General features: G+C 38.4%; 1 protein-coding gene across 1 annotated transcript in view; it reads right to left on the reverse strand.

Annotated features, from left to right (window-relative positions):
- The window catches only part of CDH2 (cadherin 2), a 227,875-nt gene that overhangs the window by 12,922 nt on the left and 186,974 nt on the right, over positions 1 to 27,979 (reverse strand). Inside the window, exons 10-14 of the mRNA XM_054460840.2 lie at positions 26,120 to 26,373; positions 24,540 to 24,682; positions 21,543 to 21,776; positions 21,014 to 21,247; positions 18,957 to 19,096 (exon numbers count right to left, since the gene is read on the reverse strand). Coding sequence (XP_054316815.1) covers positions 18,957 to 19,096; positions 21,014 to 21,247; positions 21,543 to 21,776; positions 24,540 to 24,682; positions 26,120 to 26,373 — 1,005 coding nt within the window. The remainder of the gene's footprint in view (positions 1 to 18,956; positions 19,097 to 21,013; positions 21,248 to 21,542; positions 21,777 to 24,539; positions 24,683 to 26,119; positions 26,374 to 27,979) is intronic.

The raw sequence follows: 27,979 nt of genomic DNA on the forward strand, positions 1-27,979 counted from the left end.
AGGTTTCAAGCCACCCTTCTTCCCTCCCTCTCTCCCTTCTAAAGTCTAGAGCAGAGGTCAGAAAACTATGATCTCTGGGCCCAGTGTGACCTATGGCCTATTTTTCTCTAAGACTAGCTTTTACATTTTTAAAAAGTTACTTAAAATAAAAACGACAAAGAAAAATGTGCTACAGAGAATATATGTGGCCTACAAAACCTAAATTATTTACTATCTGGCCCTACTGAGGAAAAGTTTGCTGACCTCTGGTTTAGTAGTGCTAGGCCAGAGAGAGGGTGGATTTTCTTCCGATGCTGCCCTGTGGGAATGTCCTGGAAAAACAATCTGTCCGCTTTCAGACAGGCAAAGTACAACTTGTGAAGAAGGATGCTCTGGCCATCGGTTGGGCCCTCAGAACTATTTTTAGCTCAGGCATCAGACTGCTGGACAGGAATGTATAAAGAAACAGACTACAATGAGGAAATAATCCACATTTGAGGTTTGGGCAAATACTTGGTAGTATTCAAACCTCTGAATTCTGGTGATATAAAATGTCATATCCCCAGCTTACCCAACATTCTCCCAATTCCAAACTGACATTTGCAGAAAGCATAGATGTAGTTATACTTTTCTTAGTTTAGGCTTCATCTCTCTGTCTGAAACTAGCTTTTAAAACCTTTTGCAGTTATCTCTAGAGTGATTTTGATTTATTCCACAGCTGAACATTTACCATGTTTTGGCAATAGTCTAGGTGTCTTATATATGTTCACTCATTTGATCCTCTTAGTACATGTGATACTAAGTTTTATTATCCCCACTTAAGAGATGAGAAAACTGAGTTTCAAATAACCCAAGAAAGTCCCATATGGCCCCAGATCTATTAAGAAAAGGATTCTGACTCCAGTGTATTAGATTCCAAAGCCTGGCTCTCTTCACAATCATCTATGAGTAAATCAAGACTGAGTTACTAGGTTGGAACTAGTTTAAAGGTAAGGAACTAGATAAACGAGCTTGGAGGGACAGGAATGTGAGGAATGCTTAAAATAACAAGGAGACAAAGGGAAGGAAAAGGTCAGTAACCTTCATACTCACTGTGGGCCAGGCACTATACCAGGCTCTTGATAAGTGTTTTCTCACTATCAGTACTGTCTAACAAACCCATGAAAAATGTTTTACCATCATCTTTTTAGATGAAGAAACGGGTTGAGTAACTTGCCCAAGGTCACACAGCTAGTATATGACTAAAATGAGAATCAAAACTATGAGTGTCTGACTTCATAGCACCTGATTTAAAATTTATCTCTATGCTAATTGAGATACTCTGATCCTGGCAACACTCTCCCTGAATATTTCCTTATCAAGAACTTCAGCTGCCAGGTGAAGGCACTCACATACCCTGATGAAAAAGCTCCTCCTCTTAGGTGTGTGCAATGTGATGTGGAAAGCGAGGTAGGTATAGAGACTTCAAACCCGCCAGAGTGGGATGTACATTTGGTGTATCACAAACTATAAAATGTTCAGGGGGAAACCAGCTTTAGCTCTGAAACATCTATGGGCTGGCAACAAAGTGCCATTTTGGGAGAGTGCACAGCAGGAGCAAAGGCATCAGAATGCTGCTTTCTCTTGTCAAGATGGAGTATTTCAAATCATCCATATAAAACTTGAGAAAAAACACCTTGATCTTGCACAAATGTGCTCCATTTTCAATTTTATAGAATCTGAGTTATTTACAGAATATCTCAGAAAAGGCCCTCAATGATGTAACAGATGTGAAAGCCCTTGAAATGTTAAAATGCTATACACGACAAAAAAAGGGATTTATTCCCCAGCACTTTGGGAGGCCAAGGCGGGTGGATAATAAGGTCAGGAGTTCAAGACTAGTCTGGCCAATATGGTGAAACCCCATCTCTACTAAAAAATACAAAAATCAGCTGGATGTGGTGGTGGGTGCCTGTAGTCCCAGATACTTGGGAGGCTGAGGCAGGAGAATCGCTTGAACCCAGGAGGCGGAAGTTGCAGTGAGCCAAGATTGCATCACTGTACTCCAGCCCGGGCGACAGAGAGACTCTGTCTAAAAGGAAAAAAAAAAAAAACAAAAAAAGATTTATTCAGAGAAATTTGAATGCTTTCACACTAAAAAACATGTTTTTTCCAGGCCACGTTTAATTGTATAACTACCAAGCACAGTAGAGTGGGGTGAACTGTGAATAAGTGTGCATTCTTATTCAATTACCAAAGCTGTCCCTAAAATGGGGGAAAATAGATGGCAAGTATATTGATGACAGTGAATAAATGTTTTTACCCTAAGCGTGAAGAATGTTTTATTAGAAGTCTAAATTACACACAAAAAGGCAATTGAATCTTATGTTTAAGCACTGTCTTTTACCTGGCGATATATTCTTTGATAGTCCTGGATATAGTACATAGCTCAGGGTGACAAATATAAGAATATACAGGAATTTCTTTCATATAACTGGAGATAAAAGAGGCATGTGGGCTTTGCTCATGCTACTCCCTATCTGGGAAGAGCCATTCTACTCTGACTTCTTCTATAACTCCAACTGTATCCAGAGGCTGCAAATAAAATTGCATTTTGATTGGCTAGCAGACTTTTAAATATATTCAAATAGGTCACCAACATTTAGACAGGGGTACCTCACCTGAGAATAACAAGATCTGGCAAAAGAGATCTTACATTCTGACAACAATTTGCTACAGCTGAGAGCAGTTGTCCCCTCTGGACAAGGAAAGGATAGCCTCCTAACCTGCTTCATTCATGAATGTGTATATAACATACTTACATAATAATAGCAAATAATTTACAGTTCTTTATCTTTCTTTTGATAGCTTTTTCCTACTATCTTAAGAACCAGAGAGCAGGAAGAGTCTTAAAACTTCGGTGGTCTTGCTCAGACCTTTGGACCATCAATGTGTCAGGCTCATAGAAAGTTCCCACTAAAAAAAAAGTGTTGAATATAACCTCAGTGATGATACTTATGCCAGATATCAAAGGAGCAGCTAATTCAAGAAATGTGACTTGGATCACATTATACACTATAGTAATAATTTATGATGAGAAGGGAGAGAAAGATCTCCTGGTCCCATTGCTGAGAATCATTGCCATGGTGAATCACCCCATAATGATCCTCCATAGTGATGGCGTCCAAAAAGAGGCAGAAAATCACCGGTGTACAGGAAGTTAGACACAAGGTTAAAATACACGGCTTAGAGTGTCTCTGTGATGGCTTCTCCTTACCTACTGCAAATATGGGACATAAAAATCTGATGATGGCAGGCAGCGTGTGGAAGTATCCTCCGGTCACAGGGTGGGCTCTTCTGCTGACGTCTATCTGTGTTGTATGGCAAAAGTCCTGACCTGAGCGTCTAATTTTAGACCTTTTGATAAAAAATGCTCCCTAATTATACATCTTTACAATCCCATAATGATGTACATACACACACAAATGACAACATGTAGGATGAGAATTATAAAGAGAATTACAAAGACCAAAAATCTTCTCAACGTCATTGGGTTCATGGCCTTACTCCTGAAGATTATAAACAATCCAAAAAGACATCTTTATTTGGCTCCTAAAACTCAAAGTGTGAGTCTGAAAATTCTCTTATGATTGCTAACCTTTACAATGTTAACTTCCCAAAGAAATTCAATTTTCAAACAAGGACCAAGGAAAATCTCTTTTTTACTTCATTTTAATGTTTGGAATATGTGTTAATCGGCAATCATCATTAAAAGTAGGCGGGGAATTTGGGTTTTGAGAATATTAACACTGCAAGTAACTTAAAATTTTTTTTGGTCTATGATTTAAAATGTCTTAAGGGCAATATAGTTCTGGGGGAGTTAGTAAGAAGTTAGCATGACTTGCAATGATTTATAATTAGTTTGGAAAATGATACAACGAGTTTAACTCAGAGCATTTGGTTATGCTACAATAAAATAAAATGTTGCATCAGTATAAATTGAAATTCTGGAATCCCAGGCAAATATTTCCAAAAACTACATTGCATATAGAATCTACAGAATTATATAGTCAACCCATTTCAGGGAGTAATGCAAACACTCACTCATTTACCATTCCACCAGTATTTATGGAATGCCTACTGGGTGCCAGATGCCATTTTCAGGTCTGAGAGCAAGAAAGCAAGCAAGCAACCTTTATCTGGTGCTCATCATCTGTCAAGAATTACATTAGGTGCTTTCTCATGTGGTATTGCATTAATATAAACAAAAACCCTTCTAAGTGGGTGTTATTGTTCTCACTCTATTGATTACCACAGCTCAGGGAGGTTAATGATTTGACCAAGGTCACAGACTCACTTAAGCATGTCAAAAGATAACACAGAGCCCACCAGGGCAAGCAAAATAAAAAATCAAAAAACTGCATCTTTTTGTCACTTGCCAGTGAAGAAATGCACCAAAGAGTTTACTGAGGGGGAAAACATCTGGGGTTTGAAGTGCTGGAGGGGGGAGTTCAAGATGGTTCCACTAGTCAGTCACTGGGCACTAGCACTCTGCATAGAACAAATGAGTTCTTCGGTCTGTGCACAGTTGGTTAAAATAAGACTAACTGTTGTTTAGGCAGGAAGAAATCCTCACTTAGGTCAAATAAGAGTCTGACACATGGAGGAGAGGGGTGGACACTCAAACTTCACGGGACTTTATTAGCCTCCGCTGGTTAGAACCAGTGATGAAACACAACAGTTTTGCTATCTCTTAGGCATGGGCTGGTTCAAGTGGAACATTTTCCTTTTATAGTTGCAAAGGCAAATGACTTTAAAATTCCCATATAGATAAGGTAAACATTAAAAATGTTTCAAGACTGAGTGACTGAGAGAAATTAAAATACTCACATGGAAGTAAATGAACAAAATTCTGAAGGAAAAAAAATATCTGGAAAAAAGCTGACCGTGGCACAGGCAAGACACTTCAGACACAAAAAGAAATGGAAGGTGGGAGAGAAGAACACTACTATCTCACCATCTATAGCTCCTGGCATTAAAATAATTGAATAAAATAGTGATACGGTGTCAACATATTACCATACAACTGCTGACAAGTAAGTCAAATATACCCGTGCCAGCTTTATGTAAATTACATTACGACCTGATTTTCTTCCCCAGTGAAATATCGTTATGACGGTAACTATCTTCACAGGCGAAATGATGTGGAAAACTAAGTAGATTCTATGGATTATCAAAGCCCCCCCCAATAAAAGATTTGCTAAAAGCTTTTTCTGGATTGAACCATAAACCTAATACAAATAAAATAACTTGGGGACTTTCAGTATACAGATGAAGGATCTCTGTTCTCTCTCTTCATATACATTTTAATCTTACTGGTAGCCAGTTTTCTACTTCCCACAAGGGAGAGGACTGAGTCCCCACTAAAAGGGAACAGTCATTGTTTCTGCCCCTGTGGCTTACTGTTAATGCTGACATGTCAGTTTCCTTTAAAATGCTACCTGTTTTCAGAATTATGAATGAGCTATAGGTTCACTCTTTGATGTAAAATTACACTTCTATTTTAGAAACTGTGACTGTTGAAATCCTATCACAACTTATTTCCTGTTGTAAAATTATGGCTCATTCTTTTAGGAAAATGTGGCATATACACACTTCAATTAGACTTGATTCCACAAATTCTTTCATAAGAGGAGTCTCTCTTGGGAAACAGACTCGGTTACTAACATCACAGAGCCTTTACTCTAATGTCTTTTAAAAGGACATATTTTAAAATAATGAAAGTTTGGCCAGGAACGGCGGCTCAGCTTGGCTGGGTGCGGCGGCTCACGCCTGTAATCCCAGCTCTTTGGGAGGCCGAGGCGGGTGGATCACTTGAGGTCAAGAATTGGAGACCAGCCTGGCCAACATGGTGCAACCCTGTCTCTACTAAAAGTACAAAAATTAGTGCCTGTAGTCCCAGCTACTCAGGAGGCTGAGGCAGGAGAATCAATAGAACCTGAGAGGCAGAGGTTGCAGTGAGCCAAGATCGCGCCATTGCACTCCAGCCTGGGCAACAACAGTGAAACTCCGTCTCAACAAAATAATAATAAAAAAATTAAAATAATGAAAATATCTAAAGTTACAAAAAATACGGAAAGTGAAGGTGTAAGCTATGAAGGAAGTACTGCTGGAAGAAACGAGGATGCAGATATGCAGAGGAACAGGGCTTCAGAAAGATGGAGCACTTGAAATATGAAATAATTTCCCATTGTTTTGATGCAATCCAGTTACATTGCTATAAAGAGAAACACATTTCTTAACCCTTCCAAGCCACTGTCTGTCTTGGGAGACAAAAGTATAGCCATCTAAATGCATGTTGGGTTCCATGTTTTCACCTCGAGTTCCAATTTCTTCTTGCAAAAAACAAAAAATGTGACCACTTGGATAAAGATCAAAGCCACTCTATCTCAGCATGACCTATTAATTCATCTCAGAGAAAACATAAAAATAGGTAATTTGGTTGAGAATATGGTGGCAGAGCATCAAAATCCTTCCCTAGTTAATGACACATCGTTTTGAGATGTCCTAAAGAATATTCTTTGTTTTAGGATAAATGTACACATAAAGTAAATATTGCAAAGGGAGCCAAGTATTTGATTTTTTAAAATCCTTGATTGAAATCCTGGCTCCATCATATTTTAACTGTGTGACCTTTAGCAGATTACATAAACTTCCCATGCTAACCTTAATAGTATTCAACTTTTAGACAAAAAAGCCAATGAGAATTCCATTGATTAAATACGTCTATAACAATGTTCAACAATCTTTTCCTGTAGGGTCTAGATAGTAAATATTAATATGTTTGGATTTTGGGGCCAGATAGTCCATGTCACAATGTTTCAACTCTGCTGTTGCTGCAGCATAAAAGTAGTCATAGATAATAACAAATGGGCATCAATGGGCATGGTGCATGGCCATGCTCCAGTAAAACTTTATTTATAAAAATAGATGGGAGGCTGAGGCAGAAGTCTATGTGTAGGCTGGGTGCGGTGGCTTACGCCTGTAATCCCAGCACTTTGGGAGGCCGAGGAGGATGGATCATGAGGTCAGGAGTTCGAGACCAGCCTGACCAACGTGGTGAAACCCCATCTCTACTAAATATACAAAAATTAGCTGGGCGTCGTGGCACACACCTGTAATCCCAGCTACTCAAGAGGCTGAGGCAGGAGAATTGCTTGAACCTGGGAGGCAGAGGTTGCAGTGAGCCACGATCGCACCACTGCACTCCAGCCTGGGTGACAGAGCGAGACTCCATCTCAAAAAACAACAACAACAATGACAACAACAACAAAACAAATAGGTAGCTGGTGGATTTGGTAGTTGCTAGAACACTGGCCTGTAGCATTTTTGCATGTTAGCTCTCTTTTTTTTTTTTGCATAGTACTAATACATACTTGGTATTCAAATCTTTATCATTGTTATTAGTAGAATATCAATAACTTTCCATTTCCCTAAAACGAAATATAGAAAATTTGTAATCAGCCAGGAAGAATAAATATTAAAATGACTATCTAAAATACTGTGTCACTTGCATGAAGTGACAGGAATGACGAAGGAAAAGTCATATGCAAATCATATGCGCAGTGAAAGTATTTAATAACTGGGAGGGGATGGGCACTGACCAGTTCAGAATACATGCTTTTACAGCCTACTAATGTGTACCCTGGCCACGAGTGTTTCGAGAATAGCATGCAGAAAGGGAATGACAATGTGCTAACCCAATCAATAGTGAAACTTTCCTTTTGTGAAATCAGAATCTCTCAATAACTAATATATAACAGTGTTTGCAGGTTGGTAAAAATGAATGAATAACTTGGGAATATCATTAACAAAGCATGCTTTAGCCAACAATAAAAGTGTTGAAAAGTGGTCTCCACAGTTATGTCCAGATTCAGCCATCTGTTAAGTTTGCTTATAAGGCAGAATAAATTTATAAAGCAATTATTTCAAGCAATCAAATATACCACAGTTAGATTATACAGCTTCATTCTCCACTTAAAGTCCAATAGTTGGGCTTGATTGCCCACATTAGGTCTGGTTCCTGAGACTGGCAGAAGTCCACAGAGATCCCCTGGCTCAAGAAGAGATTTCTTGACTCAGAAAAGTGGCTGGTTTGTTCTCAAGTGGCTTTCTTGTACCTGTGCCCCATCCTTCTGTCTAGGCATCCTGCCTGGACTTTAGATTTAGCTCCAGACTGTATACTCAGATTTTTTTTTAATAACTTGGCTGCTTAGATTGCTTCTCCAGATTTTAACTTTGTTAATGTCAAAATGGGCCCAATTCTGCAAGCTTAATCAGTTGATTACCCTTATGTCTTCTAAAGTCATATTACCAGTGGTCATCTAATAAGCTGTGGCTATGAGCCTAGCCATACTGGTCCAAGCCAGTAATACCTCCTGCTTGCTACAGACCAGTGAGACTAAATAAAATATCTATCATACGACCTCTATCACAGTGCATGAGAGCTTGAACTCTCGAGTCACACAGACCTAGGTTTGAAAACCGGACTAATAGCAGTGTCCGCTTCATGGAGTCATCAGGAACATTATAAAGGACATGCAAACTAAGAGAGTAGCACAATGCCTGACACAGAACAAATATGCAACAATGCTAGCATTTATGAATGCTATCATTATTTCCTGAAGACATCAGAGATCTCTAAGGATGACAGTGAAGTTATCGGGAGTATACTGGTTCAATTAAGCCACAGATAAGAGTTGCAAACTAAGTTAGAAATTCAGGAAGAGGGCCCACAGCAGTTCAACTAACATTCTATGAGTGTTGCCAGGTGCCAACTGTCCTAGATACTGTCCTAGATACTGAAATAAAAAATAAGTATGACAAGTCCTTGCCTTACAGAGCTTAAGGTCAGGACCAAGAGTGGACATAAAAGCTCAAAATACAGGTAGACAGGGAATGCTGTGGGGGCACAGAGCAGAGAAACTTGATTCAGCCTGAGACTCTAAGACAAGATGTCTTGAGATGAATCTTGATGGCTAAACAGAATTAGGTGAAGAAATTGACTATGTTAAAAAAGTGTGAGAGTGTGGTACAGGTGTGCAAGTATAGGCAGTTCAAAATGCAAAGTGGAGGGGTAATGAGAAAAGAAACTGAATCGTCAACCCTTGAAGTTCGCAATCCTAAAAGCCAAACCCCAGGTCATAGGAACTGTGGGTTCTTACCCCATCTCAGGCACTTGGACTTGGCGGAATGTGCTTTCTGTGTCACCAAGACTCTAGGGATCTCATCTACATCAATATTGAAACTAATTTCCACAACTCACGTAAAAAAATCAACTTCATTGAAAAAGTCAGTGGACACTCATGGCAATTATATCTAGGTCTTCTGGGTTCTGAAAACCTAGGCCACTAAGAGGCACTCCTATTATAATTCCCTTTATCATGAAATTGTATGTGATTTCTTACATGTGCCAGTGCTGGATCCTGATCAAGAAGACTTTAGTATCACAGAAAGTACTAGAAGCTTTCTTCAGATAAAGGAAAGCTTCCTTCCCTTGTTTTTGGTGAACCTTACATTCCGTTTCTCATGCCTATACAGTGTTGTATTTCATGAGCTGTGCCTACTGTATCTCCTCTGTGCCAAGGGACCTATTTCCCTGTGACATACCTGGATTGGTCAGAACAGTGCAACCCATTGTGGGTGGGGTAAAAAGGGTTCTCATACAATCTCCAAAAACATTCCTTAAATTCAAGTACCTAACCTGGGTGTGTTAAGACTTCCAGCTGATCACTTAAACCATTTATTTTTCTTTCCAGACACACTGAAGGTTATTTCTCAGGGAATTAGGAGTGGAAGGGATGTGTGCCACTTCTAGGCCTGGCCCATAAAAATCTCCCAAAAACCATCCTCCGTGCCCTGTTTTCATGTAGTGATTGCATGGATTTAAGCCTAGGGTAATCCTAGAAGTCACATGTGAAAGATGAGAGAGCCTTTGGCACTTAGGTCCCTGAATGACTGTGTGGAGAGGAGCAGACCTCCTTTCTGCATCCCAAATGCCCACGACCTGAAACCCAGTTAATGTTAAGAAACCAATAAATACATTTTCAACTAGACTTAGGTCACTGAAATTTTAGAGTCTGTTACAGCAGCTAGCCTATTTTAACTAATACCTTTGGCTAAATATATTTGTGTGGCTATTTCTCTCTCTCTGTCTCTCTTATTTAAGCAATATAAAACTGTCTTAGAAAATCACCTCCTCTTTGTATAAACCTGTTTTTGTTAATCTAAGACTTACTTATTATTGTATAATTCAATCAGGGTCTGCAAAATAAGTATCTATGAAGAATGGGCTGATAACAGATATCAATAAAGCTGGTCTGGTACAAAGAAAAAAAATACTGGAACATGCTTGTCCTGCTTAAAGAGGGAAAATCTCTGTTTAGTTCCCAACAATTGTCATGTCAGAATGCAGGCCATGTTTCCAGATCTTTCCGCTTTTTGAAAGGATTAGGAAACGAGAATTTTATGTGAATATTTTCCATTTTTAATTCTGCAAGCTAAAGAAAACATAGTCATGGACTATGTGTGAACAGATTCTCAGTTTATAAAATGCTACTTTAAAGTGATATAGAATCCATCTTCCAGACATGTCCCCCAAAACATAGTGGTTGGTATGAGGTATTGCTATGCTCTGAATATCTGCGTCCCCCACTAAATTCACATGCTGAACCTGAATTCCCAATACAATAGTATTAAGAACTGGGGCCTTTACGAAGTGATTAGGTCAGGAGGGTGGACACTTCATGAGTGGGATTAGTGCCGTTATAAAGAATATCAAGGGAGGCTGTTTGCTCCTTTCATTGTATGAGGACACAGCAAGAAAGGCACCTTATATAAAGCACAGAGTAAGCTCTCACCAGACACTGATCTTCTGGTGCCTTGATCTTGGACTTCCCAGGATCTAGAACTGTAAGAAATAAATTTGTCTTGTTTATAAGCTACACAGTTTATGAAATTTTGTTATAGCAGCCTAAACGGACTGAACTACTTTCTTTGCGATTTCAGAACCATCTCAGATCAAACAAAAAACAAGAAACAAAAAACCACCCCAATGAACCAGGTGCCGATCAGTCTTTAAAACTTAAAAAAACACATTTCAGAATTCAGGCAGAGTGTTCTCAGTCCTGGAATGGGAAACCTATATAGTGTTCTCTGAGCCTAAGAGGTGCTGGGCCGTATCTGGAAAGACTGAGAAGAAAACAGAGCCAATTGTCATGCTCCAGTCAGCAACAGACTTGAGTATGAGAAGAAAGATCTGAGACATGGTGGATCGCAAGGGCCAAGAACCCAAGAGTGATCAAGAGAAAACTGATGTGGAATCTTTCCACAGCCACGCAGCCTTACTGTCACAACCTCCTTTGCCCAGCATCAGCTTCAGTCTCTCACGAGTTAACTCTGCCTGACAGAAAAGTCCTCATCCCTTTGATGCAGGACATTTTCTTGACCTCTTTGTGGGACTGGTGACAGGGGTGCCCCATTTACTCAGCCTGCTGAGCCAATTCCTTGTGGGAGGGAGCGCACAGGTGAGTGAGCGTGGGAACCAGCCGGCCACTTTGGCACTGGCAGGGGCAAACTCTGTGCAGGCCCTCTGGTGGCGTCTAGGTGGGGTGCCTGCCACCCCAAGGCCCCAGAGGGCGTGTTACAATGCTCTCTTAGCTCTGCTGTCCGCAGACAGCAGTGTGTTATCAGCTCAGTGGGCCATTTGCCTTGTCGCATGGGGTGGCTGCCCCCTGCCAGTGTGGGCAAAGGGTCCGTTTGACAGCCTTTTGGGTACCCACACTTGGTGGGTCTTGAATTCTTGTCTGGTACCCAAGAAGAATGAGGTCATGTGGACAAACTGAAGGATGGTGAATGTGGAGAATTTTATTGAGCGATGAAAGCAGCTCTCAGCAGAGAGGGGAGCTGGAAAGGGGATGGGAAGGGCAGGTTGCTCTCCCCTGAAGTCAAGTCACCTCTCTGCCCCTCTCCTCTGCAATTAAATGCCCTCTCTGACATCCAGCTACTTCTCTCTTCTACTGGCTGAGTCTGGGGTCCTTATAAGGACAGAATGGGGGGCAGGGCAGGCCATAGGTAGTTTTGGAAAAGGTAACATTTGATTGGTAAAAAGACATTATTCAGAAGGAACCAATCGTGAGAGAGCAGGCAAACAGGGACAGAAGTTCTCACTTTGGGCCATAGCTTCCAGGCATTTCAGCTTTAAGGTGGGGCTTTGACAAGGACCCATCCCTGTCTGCCTAGAGTTTCTCTGCCTCCTGCCTTTATCACCTTGAGGCTGGCATTGCTCCTTGAACCAGAACTCATGGTCTGAAGGGTTCTAGTTTCTATTAACTATCATTTGTGACCCCAGCCAAGATGAATAGCAGCACCTCTTTTCATAGATTATGAGTTCCCACAGCAGCCCAAGGCCTCGGGAATGGTTAATGTTTCAAGTCAAATTCTGAAAGCACAGGAAGCTGCTGGATGTTCCAGTTCTGCTTCAAGGACGGGACAGCCTTCTGACAAATTCGCATGGCATTCCAAAAGGCAGTATTTTAGTTGCCTGGTTGAACATGAGCTTTGTCAAGGATGGTATAAGATATGATAAACACCATTTTCTTTGCACTGAGGCAGACAAAGATTTAATCTTCACTTCGCTACTTTCTAATAATATACGCCCATTTTACTGGACTATTGTGAAGGACAAATGAACTAATGTATATTTCAATAACGAAATAATGTACTTAGTACAGTGCCTAACACAGGGTACACCAAATAACAGCTTTTGCTATTAGTATAGAGAATGAAACTGCGTTGTGTCAGGTGATGTAGGGAGAGGTTTAAAGTGAGCACCAGTGACTGAGCACCATTTATACACACTTGATAAATGTTTGTAATTAAGTCTAAGCCTTAAAAAGCAGAAGGCTAACAGTTTCTCTTTCCTGTCCTGGGGCTGAAAGGGGATGGTCCCAGGGAAAGTGAGATATCGGCTATATTGTACATTCACCCTGATTTTATTAGTGATGCTGATACGGAAGGAACTTGATACAAAGATCATTGAAAGCGATACAGTATCTGCAACCAACCCCATTGGCCAAAAGGGCACTGAAGGACATTTACTAATGAGGGTAATTAAACATGCCTTACTAACCAGCAAAAAAGCCCTGCTGATTATAGCAGTGAAACAGATAAAGAAAGAACTTCACTCTCTGAAAAGAGACTGGATATGATACTAAAAGTGTCTGTTCAACTGCTAACAGCCCTGTGTGGAGATAACACTCTCAACAGAACACATCTAATGCTAGTTTCAAATATGGACCCAACCTAGTCTCCTGACAATCTAAGCCACAGCAGAAGATCCACAAACTCTAATAAATCTCTGTTATACACAAGGTAAGAAAAAAAGATATCGGAGCAGTCGTTTTTTTTTTTTTCTTTTTCCCATTTTACCCCCTTAGGCCCCTCTTAGTTAAGATAAGAACTACCCTTGTAAAAGACTATTTTGCTTTGTTTTCTTTGTACTCAGTTAGCTGCTGGTATGGATACTTTGTTTTGGCAGGAAGAATAGGAATCTTAGCTGAGCCAGTTTCAGGCTAATTTTCTGGAGACTGCGGTACAGACCTGCCTTGCTGTAAACACAGTCAATACCTGGCATCCAGCAAATACTTAAACTGATCTCTGAGATCTACTCAACTTTTAAAGCTCGATAAACAACATGCGGTTCAGTTTACAATGGAATACTAGTCAGAAACAGCAAAAATGATTCTTTAAGACTGTCCAGCTAAGACATGAAGCAGACCAGACCAGCACCTCGTCATCACCAGCCATTCGCCATTCACACCTGAAGGTAACACACAGGCTCCATAAAAAAACAGCAATGGATAATAAAGATCGATGAAAACTTGTCCAGAACGCAGCATGGCACCAGTCCCATTTCCAAGACCTATTATTGTAGAAAGAGAGTATCTTCAAAAAAATAATAAAAATTATGAATCAGATTCCATTGCCAAAAATTCTTACTTCACACTACAAAGAAACAGATTTTCTAACAGGCAGCCACATGTAAATTATGGAAAATAGAACCCAGTGTATTTCATACCGCTGAACTTCTCAGGAACTGACCATGATTTTAAGATTTAAAGTAAGAACATCTATTTAGAAAGTGGAGTACTTGTAGTAAATACACTTAAAAAATAAGATAAATGGTTTATTTTTCTTAAAGAAAAACAGAATCCACCAAAAATCTAAAAACAAACAAACTTTGCAGAATATAGTCAGAAAACTTACCCTATTGGTTTCCAGACACTAGAAAGCTACAGTAATTAAAACAACATGGGATTGACTCAAGAACAGACAGAACAGGTAGTACTGCATAGAACAGCAGGAAGCTAACCCACAAAGCCGCACACACATATCACCTGCTTTATGGCAATGTAGCACTGCAATGCAGTGGTAACCATCATCTTTTTACCGAAGGGTGCTGGATACTCATAAAGAACATGAAGAAGTCCTGACCCATGTCTTAACCAAATGAAAAATCAATTACAGATAAATCATGGACTTAATATGATAGGTAAAACAATACAGCTTCAAGAAAATAATACATGTAGTTGGGGGGGGGGATTCATTACCTTGGGGTAGATGTTTTATTTTCTCATTATTATTATTTTTCTGTGTCAGGGTCTCTGTGGCCCAGGCTCTGGAGTGCAGTGACATAATCACAGCTCACTGCAGCCTCGACCTCCCAGGCTCAAGCAGTCCTCCTACCTCAGCCTCCCAAGTAGCTGGGACTACAGGTATGAGCTACCATGCCTGGCTAATTAACACTTTTTTTTTTTAAGAGATGTGGTCTTACTATGTTGCCCAGGCTGGTCTTGAACTCCTAGGCTTAAGTCATCCTCCTGCTTTAGCCTCCCAAAGTCCTGGGATTATAGGTGTGAACCACTGTGCCCTACTCAAAGTTTTTAAATAGAAACATGAGCACTAACCATACTGGAAAAAAATGATAAACTGGACAACATAAGAAATAATAAAAAAACTTCTTTTCACCTAAAGACCCATTAAGAGAATAAAAAAGCTATAGAATGAGAGAATATATTTACAATATATTTATCTAACAAGGAACACATATCTATAATCCATAAGGACCTCCTACAAGTCAGTAAGAAAAAGACAGACAACCCAATAGAAAAGTAGACAAACAGGCTCAACAAGCTTCATGAAATAACATATCAAAAGGGTAAAACCGTAGGCAGGAATATCCCAATTAAATAATGAGACATACATCATCAATGTGGCCTAAATTTTAAAGGACTGAAAAAAATCCAAGTGCTAAGTGAGGAAGAGGATGTGGAGCAATTGGAACTTTAATGTACCACAGTGGGGAAGGGAGGTGTCAATTGTATGATCACTTTGGAAAATGTACAGGACTGTAGTCGAGCTGCACATATGCACACTCCGTGGCTCAGACATTCAACTCCTGTGCACACACCAGAAAATGCACCAGAACATATGCACGCAAATGTTCATAACAGTTTTATTCATAATAACCCAACTGGAAAACCTCAAGTGCCCAAGTGAAGTAGGATATATACATAAAATGTAGTTAATTCTTCCAACAGAATACTATTCAGCAGTGACAAAAATGAACTACTTCTACACACGAATCTCACAGGTACAATGTTGAGTAATAGAGGCCAGATGCACAGAGTGCCGACTGTTTGATATCTATTTACATAAAAGTCAAAAACAGGGGATGCTAATCTATGGTGACAGAAATAAAAAAGAGTGGTTACTTTGGACAGAGGGCAAACCACCTGTTTGTGGGTACAAAGGAAGCTTCCAGGGTGCTGGAAATGTTCTTTGTTGGTGTGAGTGGTAGTTACACTCTTAACCCTATAGAAAGCATCTGCTTCTGTTTGGGATAAAGTCATGAGACCATTATTCAAACTCTAATGCCAAGAACAAACCGGCGAAGTTCCCAATCAAAGCTTTTTGAAACCATAAGATAGCAGAGAACAGAATAAAGCCTAACTGAATGAAAATATAGAATCAGACAAGCCCTTTCTAGTAGAAGACCCACAGCTGCTTTTATCCCTGAAGAAGAGTGAGAGGAAGAAGACAGAACTCTGCCTTTAAAAAACATAAGGATAAATCACCCAAACTTTGAAGGAAACTTAAGTCACCGTGAGTCAACAGGCTGGATGAATTCACATCCTCAGGGAGTCTGCACCCACCATTGACTCTTTCTCATGGGCCTTTACCTAGTATATCGGGGGTAAACCCAAGGTTGGGTGCAGCGCTGAAGAGCTGTCATGCTAAGGAAGAAGTTCCAAAAGGTGGACTGGGATGTTAAAGCACAGACAAGACACCATTTAGGAATATGTTGTAGGATGGAGTAAGTGAAGGTAGAGGCCTTGGAAATGAGGATAAGTGAATGGATTTCATGAACCGGTTTAGAGATAGAGGAGAAAGAGCCTTGGTGTGGCACTCCTACATCACATATTTTATTCTTTTATGAGGTTAAAAATTAGATGCATAAAAAACCCATTATATAATTTTGTCACAACTGTCTAGAATGAGAACTGCGTGGAGATGGAGAAATCACGGAAGCTCTTGATCTAGACTAATATGCTATCAAAGAATCCAGAGGCTACAAAAAGACACTAAAGGAAGATTGGTACCAAATTAAAAAAATTAGCCCCAGAGTACAATACAGACAAAATTCCAGAAAAATCTCTGGACTCGTGGGGAAGTAGATATGAAGCAACACATTTATGTCCAAGAGTTTGGCTGGGGTCAAAAAAAAAAACCCCAAAACCCAACAAGCTTCAGAGATTAGGTAAAGAGGAAGTTGTAGATTTATGATAATTATTTTAACAAATCTTACAATAGGTGAGTTTTACCACTTAATCTCAAGCATCAATCTAAGTGGATAAAGTCCATAAATAAAATAAGTCTTTCCTAATATAACTATAACAATAAGGCCATATTAAACAATTTATTGAAGGGACTGGTGGGGAAAGGAGAGAAAGATTCAGATCAGGTGACATTACATACCCCACGGTCCAGTCCCTATACAAGAATTTTCTTGGTTCTTGCCTCTGAGCCTCCAATTTTGGGCAGCATCCAGTTACTACAGGTGGTCTTACAGTTATTACTACTTTTACTGAAGCCTAATTGAGCTGCGTTTTAGGTTTATGCCTTTGTAAAGTACGCACAATTACACAAAAAATAAAATACTGGAAGGAGATGATTTATGAGAGAATGTGATTAATATATGTTTGTTGATCTTGAAAATAGCCTAGGAAAGTGAAAGGATAGATTAATTAAAGAAGTAAGCCAAACATGAATTTTAATATTCAAAGGCATTTATAAGCAAAACACCCTAAGGTATATTTACAGAGCCACTTTAATTAGTCAGTATTCAAAAGAGCTTTACACATGAGTCAAGTTTTCAACATACTTTAAATATGCATCTCTTCTAAATGAGTGAGCTGGGGTACTGTAAACCAAGCATGGAACCTGGAATCAGAATATGAGGACTTGAGTCCTGGCTCTGTGGGTTACAAACTCTGAAAGTAAATCATGCAACTTTCTTCAAGTGTAAAATGGAAAACTCTAAGGGGCTGCCACAAAAATTATATAACAATGGATGTGAATGCGCTTTTGTAAAATGAAAAGTGATATATCATTTCCTCAAAGGAGTGAAGCAAGGGAAAAATATGTTCACAAAAATTTGCTTTTATTCAATTAGCAGCCTTATCAATACTATCTGCACATATACTTAAGAGAGTACATTTTAACTTACTGATACTGATGCAAAACCAAAGAATCCTGGGTTCTCTGTCAGACTGTCATCCCCGACATTTGCATTAGCCAGTAGAAATTAGATGACTATCAAATGTATCTAAGAATTAACTGTCATAGTGATTTCTCATGGATTACATTAATATCGTCCATATAATTTCAAGAGAAACTGTATCAGAATAGTTAGTTTTGGCTGTGAATTCAGAGAAACCTGAATGCAAACTCTGCATCTATTACTTCCTAAGTGCATGATTTTGTAGAATCTAACCATCCTTAACTTGGTTTTATATCACAAAAGTGGAGATGTTCACAGTACTAGTATCACAAGTTTCAAGGATTTAAGAGAGAGCAGCACCTAATGTACTTAACAGAATGCCTGACACGTAGTATAGAGCTTACAGATGTTTGCTATGATAACATTGAAAATGTTGCTTCAGAGCAGATGGAGATTTTTGTTTTCCATTTATGGTCATTCTCATCCTTAGAGAGGTATGCAATCCCATACGCACATAGTGATATAGGTTCACATTATTTAATGGCCAGAAGGGGATTCTGACATCTATTGAATAACCACTTCGAGCCAGGAACTATGACAGACACTATAAATACAAAGATGAACTAGATGTTGACTCTAACTTCAAATATTTCACAAGAATGTAAGACTCTTAAGGATAGATATTTGTTAACTCTGCCCATGGAGGTATCTTCAGGGATTAAAATAGTGCCTGAAATATTGGATTTCCTTGGTAAATACTTGGGGAATAAATAGTCTTAGTGGTTTTTCTACCATACATATAATTATCCAGATCCCAAAGTAGAAGATGCTTTTAATATATTTTGGATATCCAGTGAAGAGAAACTGTAAAGAAAAGTATATTTATCATTACACAGATATAACTAGAATTGGGTTTAAAGCCTTTGAAACAATGTTAATGACTTTTTTTTTTTTTTTTTACAAAATAAACACAATGACATTTGGTACTTTGAAAAAAAAATTGAGAAATATTCAACACACATACGAAACAATTCACCAAATGACTGATAACAGGAGGGAAACCTGATACCATTTTCTTACTGATGTATTAACACTTCCCACTATTAAATTTATACGATCATAAAATTTCTTTTTAAAGATTTAAAGCACTGCTCACCTGGTCTTCTTCTCCTCCACCTTCTTCGTCATATTTTAAAATATTATCTCTTACATCATCTTCTGGATCAATTAAAAGTTGTTTGGCCTGGCGTTCTTTATCCCGGCGTTTCATCCATACCACAAACATCAGCACAAGGACTAGGTAGAAAAATAGTAAAAATACATAATATTGTCATTTTTTAAAGCCTGGCCTATTTAGTCACAGTATTCAGTACTAATAATTTATACTTATTGGGCTGAAGGCTTGAAATGCATCTTTCACTCTACTATCTATTTCTGGCCTCACATTAAGACAGACAAGACAAAGCAGGCTGAAACACTGGGTTTAGAGTATGAAGGCCTGGGGTCCCATCCCTGGTGCCCTCTGCAAATTCACTGGAGAGGTGATCATGCTTGTTCTCAGTTTTACCATCCACATATGGGGACAGTAACTTTTTCTATCTTCCCTTTGGCTTGCTAGAGGATAGTTGCCCTTAATAGGGCCTTGTAAATTCTAGAGACACAAAACAGCAGTTAAGTTGTTACTTGCTGTGTTATTTAGGTTGGTCAGTCATCATTACACTCCGAAATGAAATGAAAGAAGAAAACACTTATCCAGGAGGACAAAGCTTGCCCAGATGACCTGGGTAGTAAATTGGAACTAAGTCAGGAATCACATCTTGAGGTTTTGACTCTCAGAGGCCGGTGCATGTTTCAGCTAAGAAAGCTAGGGGATTCCTTTGAACACTGAAATAACATTAGACTTTCATGTTTTACACTTTGCGCCAGGTCTAGAACCATAAATTTTCCAGGGAGTTGATGTTAAAATCAGCACCAATTCAGTTGCCTTCAAAATGTCAGTTACTTCTTCACTGCCATAATCCATCATGCTTAAGTCTTTCTTGATAAGATTGGCATCTATGCCACATTTCAGTTGAAATGGAAACATATCCCTAGGTGCACATCTAGGAACAAATTCTATCTAAAATCTAGAGGTATCAGTTTACATCCTGAAGCAAAAGATTTAATGACTCCTATTGGAGCACATTTTTATTATTGGCCATAAAAGTAAATATCCTCTTTTAAAGCCAGATAACATGATCTCATTTGCTATTGTTCCAGGGCTAAATCTAGCAAGTGGATTATTAGTATAGCATGCAGGTTTCAAATTATAGCCAAAGTAGTCTCCATACAGGAAGTAAAAAATGCTTAGACTTCTATAGTAATTGCTTAGAATAAAGGGAAAGAATTCTAAGTTACCAGAACACTTGTAAATGGAGAAAACATAAAAGAAATGGCCAACATTTTCAAGAAAGTGATTGGTGCATAGCATGATCGCACAATAAACTAAGTCCTGCTGCTATTCACAATAAAACACCGGGCCCAGGCAATTTATTCTTTTAACCTGCATGCTTAGAAGTGGTTCCTAAAGTACTTTCCAGTGGTTAATTTTTTGCATTCCATTGAACCAAAGATTGCAAAGTACCTTAAAAAGAAGCAATTCCTTAATCTACACTTACTCTGAAGACAGACAATTTATTGAGCTGTGTAATCATTTCTATTATCAACCGTGCTGTATGTGAAGTACAATCTCTCTCTTTTACACAGCCCTTCAGAAACAAATACCTTGATCCTCGCATGACTGGAGCACGTTGCTGACTGTGCTTTTTATGAAGGAAGGTGAGGAAAGCAATACACTTATTTTCCTAAATCATCAACTACGTGCCATAAATTCATACTCAAATCATAAGAAAAGTGCTCGAACTTGGGATTGTTTAATGTTTTTCTATGAAAAGCGTTTACTACAGCTCGCTAAGCAATAAGCATGAGAAAGGGTAAGAGGGCAAGGAAGAGGCATGCTGAGGTGGCTTGTTGCAAACCTCAAGTGCTTGAAACAATGCTCTGGGGTTTTTTCATTCTAAAGTGGACTTGGTCGACCCATATATGATTGGCGAGGAAATGCTGAAAGGTCAAAGGGTTGTTAGACTACTTTGCCAGGCAATAACAACACATGACTTTGCTGAACATCCTAGAAGCCAAGAGAACTGAAATCTAAAAGACAATAAAAGTACTCACTAAGCAGGATGATGATGCAGAGCAGGATGGCAATGATGGCACCGGTGCCAAGCCCCGCACCCACAATCCTGTCCACATCTGTGCAGTCCCCGTTAGAGTCACACTGGCAAACCTTCACGCGCAGGATGGAAATATTTGATTTGGGAGGATTACCCGAATCTGTGATTATGATGGGAACTTCATAGATACCAGCTTCAAGAAATTTTATCTTTAAATTAAGCTGAGCAAAATCACCTATACGAAAAAGGAAAAAGATAGTTTGATAGGTAATACTTAAAGCGATAAAAAAACACATAACATTGTTCAGAATGTATTTATTACCTAATAGTACACATAAAGCGGATTACAACTATGTTGCATTCTAAATACTTTTTTGGCTGTAAAGGCCTTTAATATCTTACTTAAACTTTAAGTAGCTTTTAAAATATGTATAATGAGAAGATTACAAAGCACATAAAAATTAACTTTTCATGCCAGGCTTCAAAATCTTTCAACTGCACATATATTCAAATAATTAACCTGTTCTTACCATTAAGCCGAGTGATGGTCCAATTTCTCTTAATAGTCACTGGAGATAAAGGAAGATCAAAAGCAAATGGTCCAGCATTTGGATCAATGTCATAATCAAGTGCTGTAATATTAATTGAATTGGGGTCTGGAGTTTCACAAGTCTCTGCCTCTTGAGGTAACACTTGAGGGGCATTGTCATTAATATCAAGTAAATAGATCTGCAGCGTTCCTGTTCCACTCATAGGAGGAATTCCTGAAAAGAGAGAAAAATCACAAACGATGCTGAACAGTTCTCTCCAATGAGCCTCAATTATGGTGAAATTCTCAAAGCTTCTAACCTTCTTGCCCTTTTAACTGTGCAACCTTGGAAAAATATAGTTGCTATGGCATCTGGGCAGACCGTTTCCAGAACAAAGCCCCTTCTTGCTTCCCTGCTAGAATGACCCTGAGCTGCCACTGCTGCTCTGCAGGAGCTGAGCAAGGTGACGAAGAATGCCCCTGCTATGGAATCCCATACCTTCCCTGCCCCTCCTGCACATTATTCAGGGCTTGCATAGACCATGCTCCCCCAGGCACTGTGAGGAATGTTAGAGATGCAAACACAGGGCTCGTGATCCTGTGGACCCTACTCTTTTTATGGAGAACCAAGACATATGCATGAAAGAACATAAGAATGCTTTTAACGCTCTAACACAGCTTTGACTTAATGAAACAGTCTACAGACAAGTGATACAGAACCACAGACCTCAACTCAGGAAGGAACATCATGCAGAAGAGAAATGGTATTTACTAACCAACCAACTACCTGCTTGAGATCATATTAGGCTGCTCTACATACATTCTTTCGTTGTAATCCTATGACACAGGTTTAAACAGATGAACCTGAGTCTGTAAACTGCTCATGGCCACACACTCTTGTAAGTGGTGGAGTTGTTACTAAAGATTGGTCGGCCTGACCTCAAACCCATTCTCATTCCACTATAATAAAATGTTGTCTCCACCACTTCGTGTGATAATTTAGTCTGGTGATTTGCTTCTGCTATATTATAAATATTCACACACACACAAATATATAATATGTTTATGAATATTTTATAAATAATGCTGTACACTGAAGACCAGAGATTTAAGCAACCTGCCAAAGGTCATGCAACTAGGAAGGTGCACATACATACACAATCCTGGGGAGGGAATAAGGAGGAATGTTTACCAACTTCTATGAGGAATACGATGGTTCTAGGAGCAGGGAGAGTTGAACTGGAAGGGTATAGTGGCTGTTACAATATTCCAGCATCACCATGACCACTATGATACTCAACAGTTTGAGGGACTTTGAAATTTACTATCACATTTAATATTACTATACTTTTATAACAACTATATAGAATATGTAGGTAGTGAAACAATTTATCAATAATGAAACTAAGGCATACAGAGTATAAGAGCTTGCCTAATCATTAACGAACAGAGCTGGGGCTCCAAGTCTAGACTTGTGACTTAAAGTAAAGTGCAATTGCAAAGCATCACAGCCACATACATTTAACAGGTCACTTCTCTCTCTTATCAAAAGCCCTTTCAATTAGAAAAAAATCCTTCTTGGTGAATGAGAAATCTGGTTGTAACTCACAACCAATATACATACATACATACATACATATAATTTTATGGCTCTTTAGATCTTAACATAATGATTCAAGATGCATTACTTTCAGTTCCACTGTAGAAGAAAGCCACGGTTTATGGCAAAAAAGCATAAAACAGGTACTAATGACATGCTTTGCTGTACAATGGCAAAAGCTATTCCTACAAAGTTCTAACACTAAATATTTAAACAAGAGGTCCCATATTAAAAAGGATAAGAAATATTTCTTTGGTTGGTCACTACATAGATTTTCTACAGATAGTAATCTCATTAAATCTTAGTATACAGATTTAGAAAGGTTCATTGACATTATTCTTGAAGTATTGATATGTCTTATTTTAGTAATGCAAAATATTTTACAATTTGAAAATTGCAAACACCAACTTCAACCACCAAATTGAAACCTGCTATTTTTTATTAAGTACCAACATTCATATTCATAGTTTAATACTGAAAATATTTTAAAATATATTTGTGGTTCAGTTTTGAAACTATTAATACACAATAGGAATACTTAGTTGAGTGGTTAGTTCGTGTCAGCCACTGTTTCAAATGCTTCATATATATGTAGAAGTGATTATATTTTAGTTAAAACACTGAGTTAGGTGCTGATACGTATCTCTATTTAACAAAAAAAGGAAACAGATATATTTAAAACCTCATGGCAATCCCACAGATTCAAAGTGGGAAAGCTGGAGTCTACACCTGGGGGTCCTGTAGAACTCCAGAGCTTGAAGTCTGAAACACACATCATACTGAGAGCTAACAAAGTAAAATAATGCCCTCATCAGGTTTACAAACGTCCCCTTTATATTACATATCTGAAAAAAGTCCTTATCTATTAATCTTAAGCAATTAGAAACCAGCAGAGACTCAGAAAGGAAAAAAAGAAGGTGCTACATATGTATTCTAAAACCCATACCCTGAAGCTCACTACCCACTTATCTCAATTTATGCACAAAATTAAGTTTCCTAGCCCATGGCAGACAGAGGCAGAGAATTATAAAAAGGAAGACTGATAGAGATGCATATATGAAAGGCAACAAACAGAGTGACTAGAAGACATATAAAAAGAGCCACTCAAAAAACCCAGTGTCTAGGGCCACTGAGGATGGACTTAAGGCATCAACATGTGACAGGACAATAAGATAACAAAGGTATGTCTACATGAATGGTGGATGGGCATCGAGAACAGTCATTGCAAAGACAGTGAAGGATGTTCCAGAACACCTGTCTGAAATGATAAATAAAAGCTGGACCTTGGAATTATAAAAGTCACTTTTCCAGGCAATTGAGTTTTGTAGAAAACTCATTGCATGCATGATGAGGATCTACTGTCTTTCATCAACATACAAGAAAAAACAGCGAACATACCATTGTCAGAAGCAAGGAAGGTAGCATTATATATATTGTTTTTCACATTTGGTGATTCTCGGTCCAAAACAGCAATTGTAGTTATTTGTCCATTCACAGGATCTATTTTTAGCCAATTGGCAGGATCAGATAATTTAGTGTATCTACAAAACGAAAGTGAAGTAAGTTTAATTTCTTTTTATGAATCTTTAAAAAAAGCATATTTTACAGGTTTAGTTCCAAATGCAACTGGCTCATTAACTTGCATTTCTGTAGATGATGGCTGGAAATACAGCTTTAACAGGAAAAGGTATTTTTGTGACAGTGGTATTGGGAGGCACATAAAGGTTGTGTTTGGTCAGGCATGTAGGAAACATTCTACAGGTGTCTGAGGGACAAGACTAGGAGCACAGTCTCCCTAATGTGGGCTTAAAGCAGATTGGAAAGGTATCATTTTAGGTTCTTGTCCACTTCAACAGATATCAATGGTTCAGGTAAAATAGCTTGAATATAGTTTCTAGATAAGCAGTAGCCTCCATGTACAGGAGTTAAGAGAAATTATAATGGAAATTGAATACTGCATCACAGAATACTCCTAAAACATTTTAATACTTTATCATGGCCAACAGGAAGCCACACTGGAGAGAGCACCATAATCCCATTCCTACTTGAATCTTTCACACTGGGCCAAGCCTCAGATCTATACCTTTGCAAAGAAAGTCCTACAGTCTTGAGTCTGAATTGGCAGATTTATCAGCTTAAATTCCTTTTTAAAATTTGGAGTGGGGATTAACTTTTAAAGATTAGATAACCAATTGGATTGGAAAAGGTATGCTATGTTTCGAGAGGTAGAAGTTGTAGGATTTCAATACATCTATTAACTGGCTATTTATTAATAGTTATCTTGATTTCAGTGAATAGAGAAATGGAGAACATTTAACATTTAATAAAAGATAACAATAGAAAGTTATCTTTTAGCAGCAGTTCTGTAAGAAGTTTAATGAAATATAAGTTCATTTTAAAAATGATAATCACCAGCTTTGGAGAACAGTCGCATGGGGTGTGCTCTGGCAACCATCCACTCCCTAATCAGGAAGGATAAATTAGATTTTGCTGAGTTTGGAAATCTTTACAGATAGGTTTTATAAGTCCAATAACTAGTGTACAGGTAAGGGATGAAAATAATTAACTCTTAGATCCTGGTTTTGGCATAAGCTTTCTTTCCTTCATGATGCATGCAGGAGAGATAAATGTTATAAGCCTCTGAAAGTTCCCTGTGGAACCTTTTTGTGATGTTTGGCATAAAGGCACAGGCTAAATAATTTTAAAGTATTTTTTAAGTAAAAATGGCAGATACAGAGAAACAAGAACAGCTTTTTCTTCAAATAGTAAATCCATTTTAATATGGATACAGATATCTATTTATATCTAATATAGTCATTGACTTACTGAGAAGAAAATTCAAAGAATTTTAAATTATCTTTTAATAAGTAGTTTTGATTGCAATGAAAATTTCTTACTCAAATAGTGAATTAGATAAATTTTATGCACAGCATAGAACATAAGTAAGCTACAAAAACACTACAAACAGCATTTCATACCTAATATTTTGCTGCATATATCGATCTGGGTCCTGAGCAGTGAATGTTGTCAACATGGTACCGGCATGAAGCCCTTCTTCTTGGCGAATGATCTTAGGATTGGGGGCAAAATAAGGATTTTCATTTACGTCAATAACTGTAACAGACACGGTTGCAGTTGACTGAGGTGGGTGCTGAATTCCCTTGGCTAATGGCACTTGATTTTCTGCAGCAACAGTAAGGACAAACATCCTATTTGTTTCAAAGTCGATTGGCTGCAAAATAAAAGGGAAGCCATATTTTTGCAGGAAATAAGAATGCTTGCATTCTGTAGTTTATTCCTCTACCAACTTCATTTCCAAAAAATTTATTTCTTCATTCACTACATGACAAGGTTCCTCTCAAGTTTCTGGAAAACATGCATTACCATGGTCACTTATCAAAATATTTATCCCAATTTAACCTAATTATAAATCTTGAGTACTTAAAAGATTTATGTTCACAAAACAGTGCACATGATTACTGCACAGATTTATTTACTTAGGTACATCTAAAAGCTTGATTATTCTTAAGAATAGCATTGTTGACTAAAAATACTAAATAATATAAAGTCAAGTGAGAACATGATGGTCTAAATGTATACTCTCAAACATTAGTACAAAGATCACTCCTCACCCAGGAAAGCTTTCATCAGTCTATGATGAATTGAAGAAAACAAACCAAAAACCAGAAAATGTAATTTTTAAATAAAGCTAAACTTATTTGATTTAAAAGTACCTTTCATAATTTGAAGTACACATTTTGCAGTACAAACATGTATACATAATCACAAACACACCTTTTAAAAATAATACTGTTGGTAGGTGGAAGAGATTTTTCTTTTCCTCTTAGCAAACTAAAACTCTGCTGTCTTCTGGAATATTTCTGGGTATTTTATTGGTCTGTAAAACCCCCAAATTTAAGAAAAACACTCTAGATAAATGCAATGCACAAATAACCCTTCATGTAAATATTAACTTCCAAAGTTCACTGAATCCTGCTGTCACTAGAAATGTTACCAGGAGTCAAATGACTAGACTGGACATTCACTCTTAATTTCCCTTGTTCACCTGCTAATGGAGGTGCAAATAAGCATTACTGTGCAGTAATAACAGGAAAAACAAGAGCATTAAGATCTCTTAGGCTCATAACTGGTAGCCTAAGAATGATCAAGAGGTGACGCTCACGAGAAAGCTTCATTATAAGCAGAAACTGCACCAGTTTCCTACCCTAGACCACCTTTTAAAATCTTCAAACACATCTTTTTTTCTCTCTAAATCCCCAATTCAACATTCTTTTCTCTAGTATTTTAAACAAGACAGAAAAAAAGCCAGAAAGTTAAGACTGCAATATTTAGAGTGATTTCACTACCCACATGAAACCTTCCCCTGATGTAACATTTATGCTAAGGGGTATATGCACAGTTCAAAGTCCTTTAATGTGTATGAAGCTAATTTATCTCTCACAACGCTATGACTAACATACTGTTATCAGCCCCTTTCTGCATGAGAAACCTAGAATTTACAGTGGTTAAATAGCTCGCCATGATCACACAGATATCAGGAGCAGAGCTGGGACTCTAACACAGACAGCAGACTCGAGTTGGTGCTTTTGATCACTATGTTCCTTCTGAGAGTTTCCATTCCCATTCCATTCTACTCATGCATCTGCATAATTATTGGCAACTGGCACTTTAGCACATCTTTCTATGTAAGGTCAACATTTAGGTTCACTTACAAATCAAGAGCGCTTAGGTTGGAGGCAAAGAAGTAAATCTCTTTACTGGGTGGCTAAAAGGAAGGGATGTTCACTTCAACAGGCTTTTCCATTACAGCTACGCAT

Source organism: Pongo pygmaeus, chromosome 17 (assembly GCF_028885625.2).
Source record: "Pongo pygmaeus isolate AG05252 chromosome 17, NHGRI_mPonPyg2-v2.0_pri, whole genome shotgun sequence".
Classification (NCBI taxonomy): Eukaryota; Metazoa; Chordata; class Mammalia; order Primates; family Hominidae; genus Pongo; species Pongo pygmaeus.